At 39.5% G+C, this 13,316-nt stretch overlaps 1 protein-coding gene across 2 annotated transcripts in view; it reads right to left on the bottom strand.

Annotated features, from left to right (window-relative positions):
• Positions 1–13,316, bottom strand: part of LOC115794747 (RNA-binding motif, single-stranded-interacting protein 3) — a 142,196-nt gene that overhangs the window by 34,710 nt on the left and 94,170 nt on the right. For both annotated transcript variants that reach the window (XM_030750389.1, XM_030750388.1), the window contains exons 5-6: positions 9,034–9,191; positions 8,011–8,090 (exon numbers count right to left, since the gene is read on the bottom strand). In XM_030750389.1, the coding sequence (XP_030606249.1) occupies positions 8,011–8,090; positions 9,034–9,191 (238 nt within the window). The remainder of the gene's footprint in view (positions 1–8,010; positions 8,091–9,033; positions 9,192–13,316) is intronic.

Below are 13,316 nucleotides of genomic sequence, written 5' to 3'. Positions count from 1 at the left end.
AGTGCACCAAAGAAACTGTTGAAACTCCAGCAGGGCAAACAAACATTTATTTCAGCTCTGGCTAGAGGAACACCTGGCAAGAAACATGAGGCAAATAAAAATATGAGGGAGGATGAAAGGTTATTCTTGATATTACTTCTTAAGCACAGAGGAAATAATATTGATCTAAGCTTTGATGCTTCTAAGCAAGGCACCAATCTGTAGGTAAGTAGAAAGACTTATATAATAGTCCCCTTATTGTCTTTACAAGCTAAGTGGGAACCAATTCTTTAAATGGGAAAAATTTCATTTAAAATAAAATCCAATCCATTAGCACACACGGGAAGTCATTCAGTTGGAAAATGGGATCCAATCCCCAAATGTGGCTAAATGAAGAATCCACGAGAGGCTGTATGGTTCTTTTTTCCCCCTCTCCACTGTTCAAGACACCCAGGATCAAAGAGCTCAAAGCTCTGGAGGAGAATAATATGTACTCTGGGTACTCTGGGTGGAAAAATTGTTCAATCCAATGAAGATCTGGAATCAAAATTAAGAACTATATATTTGTCACATTGTTACCAAATTGCAAAAACAGAGACAGATAGGTCAGATAAACAAAATGATGGAGGGCTCAACAAACAGCCAAATGGATTCAAAATGAGAAGAAAAAGAAAGAAAATGCACAAAAGACAGAGGTGCAGACAAGAAACACAGGGGGCAGGTGCACACACACACACACACACACAAACACGTGCACACGCACGCGTGCGCGCGCACACACACACAGAAAAATAAGGGGGTGATCTTTCAGAATAAAAACAGGAACCATCAATATCAATCAACAATATCAGAAAGCATACTCAGAATATTCATATTGATCTTAGCATTTTAATAGATAGCCTCTCCAAAAACAGTAAGAACTGCAAGCTGAGACAGAGCCCTCTTCAACATTTACATCATATTTTTGCCCATTAAGTTTAAATGAAAGCTGAGAGGATTTGAGATGTCTCTTATTTGGCTATTCTGGTGACATTTGAATAGACAATTACATCCACTCTCCAAAACATTCCCAGTGAGTAGAAGCGGAGAAACTAAGTTGACTAAATTCACATTTTATCATTATAAATCTAAAACACAAATGAAAACAGCCTTTTAGTCAAGTAAGAATAAAACATGTTCAGGCTGACGTTTAATTTTTTTATTTAATTATGCGAAGAAGGAAGCAAACATTTTGGCTCTGTACAGAACTTTCAGAACTTGACAGCATCATTGTTATTTGGTCTCTGTTTCAGAAGCAGCACTTTTTAAACACCGACATGTGTTTGAGTGCCTTAAGAAAACACATGCAAGTTAACACCAAGTCTGACAGTGCAGAACTGCCACATAATCACACAATCTTTTTCCTCAGTAAAGCTTCGTTCAGTTTTTTTTCCTCCATTATCCAGAACATCAAATAAAATGCAGTTCCCATTTATGAAAGCACTGAGCCGCTTCATCAGTGAATAGGGACTTAATGCCTTATGATCTTACTAGACATTTAAGGCTCCATACATTTTTAAAGTTCTCTGATTATTATAGAAAATACAAAATGATAACATGCCAGCTCTGAGATTTGGACTTGGTTCATTCTTGTCCCATTTGTCTTACCATTTAAAGGAGGGCAGGACAAATAGAGCTGTTAAAACTACAACAGTATATGCTATAAGGTGCAGAGCTTACTCAGAGAAAGGAACATCGCCTTCAGAGCTGGTGATGGGGCGCTTTACAGCACTGCCAGAGCCAACCTGAAGAGGGGCATCAGGGAGGCCAAGGCTGTGTATAAGAGGAGGATTGAGGACTGTTTCCAGAGCCACGACTTCAGGCAGGTGTGGCAAGGGGTTCGGCATATTTTGAACTACAAACCCAGCCTGTTAGTTGATCAGCGTAACATCAATCTGGCAGAGGAGCTGAACAGCTTCTTTGCACGCTTTGAGGTACAGCAATCAGAGACAGCCATCCAACATCCCTCAGCAGGCAGCAGCAGCATCCTCAGGCTGCAAGAGCAAGAGGTGAGGCGTATGCTGGAAACTGTGAACCCCAGGAAAGCTGTGGGGCCCGATGGTGTCTCTGGACGGATACTGAAGGTCTGTGCGGCTCAGCTGGCTGGTATTTTTACCAGCATTTTTAACCAGTCCCTGAGCCAGGCTGCTGTCCCTTCCTGCCTGAAGTCCTCCATTATCGTCCCCATCCCCAAGAAGAACACTATCAGAGGTTTGAATGACTACAGGCCAGTAGCACTCACACCAATTGTTATGAAGTGCTTTGAAAAGCTTGTCCGGGCTCACGTCATCTCCAGTCTCTCCCCCAGACTAGACCCCCACCAGTTTGCCTACAGAGCCAACCGGTCCACAGAGGACGCCATTGCCACGGCCCTCCACTCTGCCTTCTCTCACCTGGAGCAGGGGGGGAACTACGCTTGGCTGCTCTTTGTGGACTTCAGCTCGGCGTTTAACACCATCCTTCCTGGCAGACTGGTGACTAAACTGTCAGATCTGGGGATACCACGCTCCACCTGTCTTTGGATCAAGGACTTCCTGACAGACCGTTCCCAGAGGGTAAGAGTAGGTCCCCACCTCTCTTCAGCCATCAGCCTCAGCACCGGCTCTCCACAGGGCTGTGTGCTGAGTCCCCTACTCTTCACCCTCTACACACATGACTGCACCTCCATACATGCCAGTAACTGCATCATTAAGTTTGCGGATGACACCACTGTGGTGGGGCTCATATCAGGCGGGGATGAGTCAGCATACCGGGACGAGGTGCAGCGGCTGTCAAGGTGGTGCAGTGAGAATAACTTGATCCTGAACACCACTAAGACAAAGGAGATGGTAGTAGACTTTAGGAGGACAACACATGTCATTCAACCTCTGTTCATCGAGGGGGATGAAGTGGAGCTGGTTTCAGATTTTAGGTTCCTGGGAGTACATCTGCAGGATGATTTGACCTGGAGTATCAATACGACCAGCATTGTCAGGAAGGCCCAACAGAGACTGCATTTCCTGAGGGTTCTTAGGAGCAACTATCTGACCCAGAATCTGCTGGTGTCCTTCTACCGTTGCTGTGTAGAGAGCATCCTGACCTACTGTCTGTGCGTGTGGTTCAACAGCTGCACAGCAGCAGACAGGAAAACACTCCAGCGAATCATCAACACGGCTCAAAAGATCATAGGCTGTCCCCTGCCCTCCCTCCAGGAACTGTTCAATGCCCGCTGCCAGAGGAGGGCACAGAACATCCTCCAGGACCCCTCACACCCTGGACACTCCTTGTTTCAGCTACTGCCATCAGGCAGACGTTTCAGGACAATGAAGGCCAGAACAAACAGACTGAGGAACAGCTTTTATGCCAGGGCTATCATTGAACTGAACTCTGTGCGGTTTGGACAGTGATGTGGGGTGGTAGTGCTGACTGTGTGCGTGCGTTGGTGTGTGTATTGGGGCTAGATTCGTCTTAATTTACTATTGTGCACTGTATTTTAGTAATCATTTTTATCACTCATATTTTTATTATTTTATTATTTATTGTCTGAGGCACCTAGAAAGGAATGCATTTTAAATTTCGTTGTGCAACTTCTGTGTACAATGACAATAAAGATTCTGATTCTTCTGATTCTATCCCAAACAGTGTGAGAGAAAGAGAGAGAGAGGGATGAGATAAGGAGAGTTTAAAGCAGGAAAAAAAGGGATGATAAAAGGGAAAGTGCCAAGTGGGTGAAGAAAAAAATGTGATGGGACCAGTACAGACAGTGAGAGAGATTAGAGTGTATCGAGGAGGAGACAAAAATAAATAGCAAACACACATAAAAAGCTAATTTCCTCTAACATGCACATTAATGATAATAATGAAAACTCAGTCATTCTTGACAACAGAGGACATGATACATTAAGATTTTCTCTCCATACATAGTAATTAATGGAGATGCTGGTTCCCACTCTACTCAGTGAAACCAAAGGAAACTATCACTTGTTTTGTCTTTGAAGTTAACATTCAATTTATCTTTACATTTGTTTCCCTTATTATGCGCTGATTTTAAATTTACCATCAAGTTTTAAAGATTAATCCATTCAAGCTTTGACAAAAAGGGACAAACTGTGGAGCATGAGCGGCTTTATGGGTAGAAACAGTTTGACATTTTGACCTCACAGTGTGGGGGCATAAAAATTATTGAATGACAACATACAGCAAAGCACACAAACTGGCAGTATTTGATTTACACTTCAGATTAGAATGATTAGAATCTGAGGAGCTATATATTATATATATATATTATAAAAAAAAATAAAAAAAATATATATATGCTGGGGTCTTAATGCCTACTCCACAGTAGGCAGCAGAGGTCCCAGATTAACCACAAGAGTTGAACCCAGGACCCTCTTTCTGTGAGGTGACAGTGCTAAGCGCTACGTCACTGTGTGGTCCCTAGTAAAATAATAATGAACATCTTTTTGATTTGTAAAATCAGATTTACATTTCTAAATAAAATGTAAATAGATTGAGAATGAAGTCTATACCTGATCTGACTTCTGTAAACAAGCAAGCATGCAAACAAACAAACAAACAAACAAACTAGGACAAGTCAGAAACCTATAGCCTTCATGTTAACAAGGGCTGATGGAATTCCTGGTCATGTGATCAATATAAGCATCACTGCAGCTAAAGAGTGAAATATTACAATCTAAGAATCAGGTACTATAGTATTAATGAGAGAAACACAACCAAAAATCCTCAAACTTCCTCATTCAATGACATGCATGCATATTGTTGCACACTACACTGTTCCAGCACTGATGCTTTAACAACTGTTTTTTTTACTTACATTTTTAACAAATTTAAGTAATAAGCACACAAAACAACAAAACAAAGTACAAAGGCCTGTCATAATGTCACAGCAACACCCTTGGAAGTGTCACAGACTGTCAGTGACAGAAAAACCACTGAAAAATCTACAACCTGGCTCTGGAGACACACATTTGTTTTTCAAGCATTAGACGAATAAGCACAGTATGTGTGTGAGTGTTTTGTGGATGAGTACACAGGCCGACAGGTTCTCCCAATTTCATTGGTTTGGAGGTGCAGAGAAATTTAAGCAATCCACACACACACACACACACACACACACACACAGGAAATGTATAAAAGGGTAAACAGAAACTAGATAACCCTGGCAACAACAAGCACTACATCTCTTTCAATGTAGAGGTCAGTGACTTGGTGGAGTTAGCATGAGAGCAACTGTGTTTGAATTCGAGACTTTCACTGTAAACTAGAAGGTGACTGTAAACTATAAGTCTACAATCACCTTGTAAAAGCTTATAACCATCCACTCCACTATTCACTCTCCTTGTTCTCTGCAGTTTTATTTAAAGGGGGTTTTACTGCTTAGGAATTACAGTTATTTTTGCACAGTCACCCATTTTCAGAGGCTCAAAAGTATACAGTAATCCCTCGCTACTTCGCGATTCGATTTTCGGACTCGCTGTTTTGCGGGTTTTTGCGGTACTTGTTCTTCACATGCGTGGTACCTGTTGTACAGTAATGTATATATTTTTGTATAAGTGTGTGGGGAGGGTTTATAAAAACTTAAAATAGTGTATAACTACTAAAATAATGTATTAAAATAAATATAGCGTCCCTACTTCGCGGATTTTCACTTATCGCGGGTGGTCCTGGAACGTAACACCCGCGATAAGTGAGGGATTACTGTATATGCATCTTGCAAATATATATATATTTTACAGTTTTATTGTTGATCACACTTATTTCTAAGTGAAGGATTCATCATTTTGACATACATTGAACCTAACATTATTACAACATCTGAATAGCTAAATAAACTTAAGTTATTTTTCCAGAAGTGCCAGTAATGCTTTGTTAGTGACCATGTTTTGTTTGCCATGACTTATACCTCACCTAAAAGATATTGTCTAGTTTGGATTTTCCCCCTAGAAAACTATATTTTATTTTTTCATTCTTACCGAGTATGTGTGCACTTACATACCTATCTAGCAGTGGACCAAGACATTATCACATATTCACCAACAGGGGAGTGCTGAGCAAACAGAGGACATCTTCTCCTTCCCTTCTTGCACATGCCATAAATCACACTAAAATACTATCTGATACCCTTTGGTGATGTTTTAATTTTGGCCTGGATGAGACCGGCAGGTGTGTGAGTGTATGCACAGCAGTGCCTCTGCAGGCTGAAGCAGTGATTTTAACGACCCACTCATACACGTTGTTTATTTGTCCATATTTTGTTTGAATGGTTTTTCTGCCTCAGGGAAGCTTTGAGACCCTAGAGCTGATATTTAACAGGCTGCTTACTCAAGGAGGCAGGCTTTTTATACATGATTTAATTGTATTTATTTACTTCTTGAAACAAAATATAAAAGGTTCATCTTCAGTCTATGGCTCAATTAGCATTAAAATGAAAGTCTACCCAGAATACAGATGAATAATAAAATTAGACATGAAGACAAGGAAAAGAAAACCGCCAAAAAAAAGGAAAATAAATAAAACTACGATCGACTAAAACACACACACGACCCTATTGCTAAATTATGGACCAAAACCTACACTGTTTTGGCACTTTATTAAAAAGATGTAAAAAATAAAAGTCGGGTAAGTGTGTGATAAGAACTAAACTGCTAAAGTAAAGTTGTGAGCTGCACACATACCTGAAAATATGACAGTCTTGAGGAGGACTACAGAGTTTGGTGTTATACTAGTTTGGTTATTAATATGAACATCCCCTTTTGATCATTTTATCCATTATTAGTATGAAAATACAGCTAAGTGGCTTTAAGTTAATTAAATATGCATAAATACACACTGAAGTACCTTTAAAAATATTGTAATTTGTCACATTAACTGTGGGCAAAAGTTAATAAATGTATAAATTATTAATATGATAATCCATTGTGGGATTCGTCTTAACAGCTTTGACTGATTGACTGAGGCAATAATCTGTAACGCTGGCTACTCTGACAGTACATAATCTGTAAAAAGTGTTCTCAGATTTGCCATGGAAACAAGCTTGTGAAATCTTGTGATTTGTGATCACTGTATTAATTATTATTATATAATAAGCTATGATTTTATGTTTCTGTTAATGAGAGGCAGATACTGCAGACAGAAGAAATGAATGCCTCCTTAATCTGCTACAAAATGACACAAGTATATCTCACAATATACAGTGCATGCGCATACTATACTGCAAGGGCACACCCCCCCCCCCCCCCCCCCCCCCCCCCCCCCCGTCTTTCCTTGAGTTCTGTTCAGTACACTTTTAACGGTACCTTATCATCCTGTATCTCGAGCGTGTCTCTCTCTGAGCTTGTTTCCCTTCAAACGCGGTGACATCCTCACTCAAATCCTGATCATTTTCCATCTCCCCTTCCTTCATGTCACCTATCCATTGACATCCCTCCCACCTCATCCTTTTCAAATTTCTTCAGCTCAATGTTAAAAAGGCAACACGTTTTTGCTGTTTATTTGGGGAACATTCAGAGACAGATTGTTTGCCTTGGGAGATGTCTGTCTGTGTTTGTACATGTGCCTCATGCGTGTGTGTCTCAATCTGCATCTTGTTCAGAGAAAGAATTAATCACTCACATCTTCCTGCTAAACAAGCTCAAGGAGGTTCAATGAGTGGGGGGGGGAGAACAGGAGAAAGAGATTAGAGAAGATGCTTTATCAGTTGCATAGACAGATGTTGTAATCCCAAAATCTGGATACATCTATAACATGACTGCAACTGCTAAAACTTACAATTAATTCAAGAAAAATTGCAACAGTGTGATAAATGAGGTGCCTTTGAGTTTGGTTGCAAAAAAAAAAAAGTGATGATTTGACACCACACAATATCAGCTTTCTGGCATGGAGGTTGATTTCTCAACAACATGAACTGAAATCCTACGAGAGAACAAGCAAGATAATCTTCAATGTCTCCGGGCAGGATTTTTCGTTCTGATTTAGTCTGAGAGCGACACCTACCAGTCATGCCTGGAGGGGTTTTCAAAAATTTCCCATTGAAATTTTGAATCACCACATCACACTTCTCTGTTGACTCCATCCTGGGATAAAGACAAATAAAGAGGGGAAACTTCAGGACAATTGCTACAAAGGACGAAAGCTACAGTTCAACATGCACAAAAAGTACTGAGGTTTTTTAGAGAAGTAATCCGTGCAGATATAAGTGCTGTCAAATGCAATAAATGCCTTCTGGTTTATGCATCTTGGTTGTCTATGAATGCCTGAGAAAAATGCCTTAGGTAGGCTTGTGCATGTCTGTGTGTTTGTGTCTGTTTTCTATGGGGTTTCCTCTCCTTTGTCCCAGTTTAAAAGCTCCATTCAGTCTGATCTGTTGTGTGTCATGTCCTCTTTGTCTGCCCCTATTCAGCTCTGCTCACCCAATCACAGCTCAATGACTAATTGCCTGCTTGGCAAGCAAAAGCCAGTGTGTCAGTCTGTGTGTATGTGTGTGGAAGAGCAAAACGGTGACAGAAGAGAAAGGCACTGTGTGTGTTCGGGATGTGAGCATGCATGTCTCTGTGTGAGTCATGGGTTTTCTTCATATAGCCAGTGACCCTGAATGAAGCTGACTTCATTCTAATCACTGGCACACTCTAGGATGTAACTGAGAAGCACCCACCCCCCAAATAAACACACACACACACACACACACACACACTGTGGATGGGCCAAGGGTACAAGGAAATGGATTTGTATCTGTGAAGCTAAAAGAACTTCAGCTGAAAATGGCAGTGAATCAGCTCAGGGTCACACTGCAATTATCTTAAAGAATGTGGATTATAGTGATTATATTAATGAATCTGTTTTATTATGTGTTCAATATGTAATTATAGCAATGAGAATAAACATATGGTTGAAAATTCGTGTGTGAATTTTTTTTTTCCATGACCTTTAAGCCACTCCAGTAATAGAAAATCAGAGCTAGTAGTGGGGTGTGTAACCTCAGTCCCTCTCAAGAATCTTAAGTGTACGTATACTGCATACCTGGCAAAGCCAACTCCTCTGCTAAGGCCGTTGGCATCCCTCAGTATCCGTGTGGAAATGACGTGACCAAAAGGCTTCAGCATGTTCTCCAACTCCTGCTCATCCATCGACACGGGCAGGTTAGATATGTAGAGATTGGTGGGATCCTGCTCCTGTTGCTGTGGAGAGACAGTGGTAGAAGGTGAATGAGCAGAAGCACATGTTCTATAAGACTGTGCAAAAGTCTTGAGTCACCCCTCATTACCCCCACCAAGGACGTTATGTTTTTGGTAGCGTCTGCACGCGTGCGTGCCATCTTTCTGTCTAAACACGATATCTTGAAAAGTTTTGAACGAATTCTGATGAAACTTTTCTGGGGTGTAGAGTGGGGTCATGTTAACAGTCCATTAAAATTTGGCTCACATCCACGAAGGCCTTCAAGGTCAACTTAATGACTTATTGGCAAAAGGTCTTATAACTCAGAAACTATGATTCTTATAAGTGTGGTGTGTATTGTCAACTTAAAGAAAGTACAATATAAATATTTAAAATATCCTCTCACATTTGACCTCTGACCTCTCCTTCAAGCTCAATAGATTGATCCAAAGGTCAAAGTGATAATAATGCTATTTAAAACGATGTTTCTTACTGCCATTGTTTGTACTAACAACAAATAAGCATATAGGGAATGATATATGGGGACTCTAAACATCACTTTACTTTGGACCTCTGACCTCTTCTTCAAGGTCTTTCATAAGGTATCTTTTATCTTTAAAACTCTGCTTAAAATTCTACTGCCTTTGTTTGTATTGACAACATTTAGGAAATGATGCTGGTATATGGGGATTCTAAATATTACATGTTAGTTTACATCCAAATATCATGACAAATTTGACCTCTGACCTCACTTTCACATTTTACATGTGCCTTTCTTTAAAGCTGACCGCCAAATGTGTTCTATCTTTAAAGAAAGTGTTTTTAAGAGAAAGCAAATGAGCTGCCTATTAGTTAGAAATATGCTGTTGTATAATATTATATAATAAGTTCAAGTTATTCATGCCCAGTTATTTACAAATCAGTTCCAATTATCCTTTACCTACTCCTACATAATGTCTGTGTAATCAAAGTAAACTTCCCTCATGCTGCCCTTATCTGATTTTTACTGCACTACAAAATTCTTAAAGTACGTTTACAAAGAATAAAGAAAAGAAAATGAATATACAACATACAACACTATTAAAACCTTAAAAGTGAATGCTGCCCAGAGAGTGAGCTGCCTTGGAGGTTTGTGCTCTCTGAGTGCTTCTCGTTTCTTTAGACTTTGCTTCAAAGGAGCCAGACAACAGTTCTCCAGGCTTTCTGAAGATCTTTCAAAGTTTCAAAAGTGGACAATGGTAGCATTTTCATTCATTTTCAGTCCAGTCTTTTTTTTACAGGAATGTATCTTTTTTGTTAAAGCCACTTAAAGCTGACCTATACATCATTCAAGCACAAAAAATACACCTAACTCAAAGGACGAACCAGCGTTGTGTCATATAACAGACAATGTAGAATAGAAGATAGTTACATTTTCAACATTTCTTTAGTTGAATCTGTGAAAAATACCAAAGATAACAATTTGACAGACATAAAATAGTATTTTTGCAAGGTTATTCCCAAAGAGGTACTAGCTGAAAACTTGGCATATCTCAGCATGGTGTGCAGTGTGGCTTACAAAAAAAAAAAATCTGAGGAAACTGGACAAGTGGAAGAAGTCATCGAGAAACAGGAACAAAATCCAGCAAAGACCTGACATAGGACATAATTTTTTTGTATTGTGGGTCTTTGATTTGTTGTTAATTGATGTTTCTTGTGGGTAATTTAATGCTTTTGTTAATGCTCTGTTGTCTATATTTATATTAATTGTTAATTGTTTGATGTCTTTTGTCTGACCTGCCAGGGACTACAGATGAAAATTAGCGTTTTTGGCTAATTCTGGCATATTTACACATTGGTGTCCATTAATGTGCGCTGTCCCTTTTAAATAAATTAAAAAAAAAAAAAAAAAAATAAGAGATACATCTGGACCTTGAGTGGGTTAAATCTACTGTTCACTGAAGCCTCATCAGAAATGGTCTCAGTGGAAGGGTGGCTGTCAAGAAGCCATTCTTAAGGAAGGGAAACAGGGAGAAAAGGCTGAGGTATGCCACATTACACAAGAACTGGACTCAAAATCAGTGGCAACAGGTCTGATGGAACGGTGAATCCAAATTTGAAATTTTTGGTTTAAATCATCCTCACTGTGTATGGAGGTGGTCAAACTGACGTCCAGCAGTGAGTAGAACACAGTGGAGACTCATGGTATGGAGTTGCATTTCAGCCAGTGGTATTGGGGATCTTATCAAAATTTATGGAATTATGAACACAGAAAAGTGCCATCAGATTTTGATAAACCATCCAATACCATCTGCAAAGTGTCAAATTGACAACAGCTTCATTTTTCAGTATAAAAATGATCCCAAACATACTGCCAGTGCAATAAAAATAATTCAGAGTACAGCATCAAGTCAGTTAAACCTCTGGAATATTGATCTGGTCAGTTAAGTAACAGAGGGGGTTGTTAATCAGTTTCAGCTGCTTTGGTATTAATGAAATTAACAACAAGTGCTCTAGAGGGGCAACAATGAGACAACCCCAAAACAGGAATGGTTTAACAGGTGGAGGCCACTGACATTTTTCACCTCCTCGTCTTTTCTGGCTGTTTTTTCACCACTTTTGCATTTGGCTAGGCTCAGTGTCACTGCTGGTAGCATGAGGTGATCCCTGGACCCTACAGAGGTTGCACAGGTAGTCCAACTCCTCCAGGATGGCACATCAATATGTGACATTGCCAGAAGGTTTGCTGTGTCTCCCAGCACAGTCTCAAGAGCATGGAGGAGATTCCATGCCCATCAGCAGGACTGGTATCTGCTCCTTTGTGGAAGGAGGAACATGATGAGCACTGCCAGTGCTACAAAACGACCTCCAGCAGGCCAAACAGCAGTGTATAAAGAAATGAGCTCACGATTTAGCTCTTAACTCTTGTAAACTTAAAAAAAACAAAAACAAGAAAACAAAAACAACAACAACAACAACAACAACAAAACTATTGACTTGAAATAATGGTTGGCCATCCTTAAAGAAAATTGATTAAATTATTGTGGTATAAGAAAATAACCATTTGAGCTATTCATTCATCATAACTAAGCTTCATAAAACTACTTTTGGAAAGATGAATAGTTTATCTGAATAATATAAACTGATGGCAATGGAAAACAGAGCTAGACTTAATACTGCTCTTTTCCATGTGCAAAATCTTTTTTCCCTTTTAAAGATTAAAATGTTTCAAAATAAACTGAGAAGAACAAAAGACTGTATCGCTTCCCCAAAATATGGCTTTACAGCAACGAATGCATTAAATGTTAAGCTGTTTATTTCCGTATTTATGCCTTAATACCCCACTGCAACATATCTGTGAATTTAACTCAAGAGGCAACATATCCTTGCAAAAAGGAATAAACATTTCATTGAAAAGGCAGTACACTGACTTCATGTTCAGACCCCCTGAAGCAATAAGGAAACCTCCTCCAGATTCATAAATGTTAACAGAGTTGTATTCAATTTTTCTAGGGGAATGAAGGAACCTCCTCCTTATGTGTGTCTCAGTTAGTTATACTAGTATACTTCAATTATTTTTTGCTCTGCTTGGCAGCACTCCATTGAAATGGAGACCGCAGGAGACCAAAGCCTGTGTGTGTGGTGCTTACAAATTAAAATAGGTATGAATATAGAGAAGGGTCTGACGGAGAGAGCTTATCATGTGGCTCTGGGAAAATTAAGCAACCATCCCTATGTAAGACAACATGTTACTAATTTTAACAATACTGCGCAGATTAAAGAAAGCAGTCATGGATATTTGTTTAATGTCCACATTGAAGAATGTAACCTTGTGAAAAATGACTAAGTAGAAGTAGAAAGTTAGACATCATGGACACGCCTGTAGTTTATCTAATTGATTTGTGTAATTTGACTTTGTACTCTAGATAAATATAATTGTGCATCACCTGCATTGCAGTGGAAAACTAAGTAGTGTTTTCAAATCATATTACATAAGGGAAGTATCTGTCCCAGCACAGAACCCTGTGGAACTCTAAAACATTTGTCCTTTGCGAGAATAAGTCGTAGTCTATCAATAAATATGATTCAAGCCAGTGCAGTGCATTTTCTTTAAACCCAGTGGTGCATTCTAGTCTCTGCAGTGAAATGCTGTGACTAATAGTACTGGA

The sequence above is a fragment of the Archocentrus centrarchus genome, chromosome 16, assembly GCF_007364275.1.
Source record: "Archocentrus centrarchus isolate MPI-CPG fArcCen1 chromosome 16, fArcCen1, whole genome shotgun sequence".
Lineage (NCBI taxonomy): Eukaryota > Metazoa > Chordata > Actinopteri > Cichliformes > Cichlidae > Archocentrus > Archocentrus centrarchus.
The sequence above is the reverse complement of the archived record's forward strand: the minus strand, read 5'-3'. Positions and strand labels throughout refer to the sequence as shown.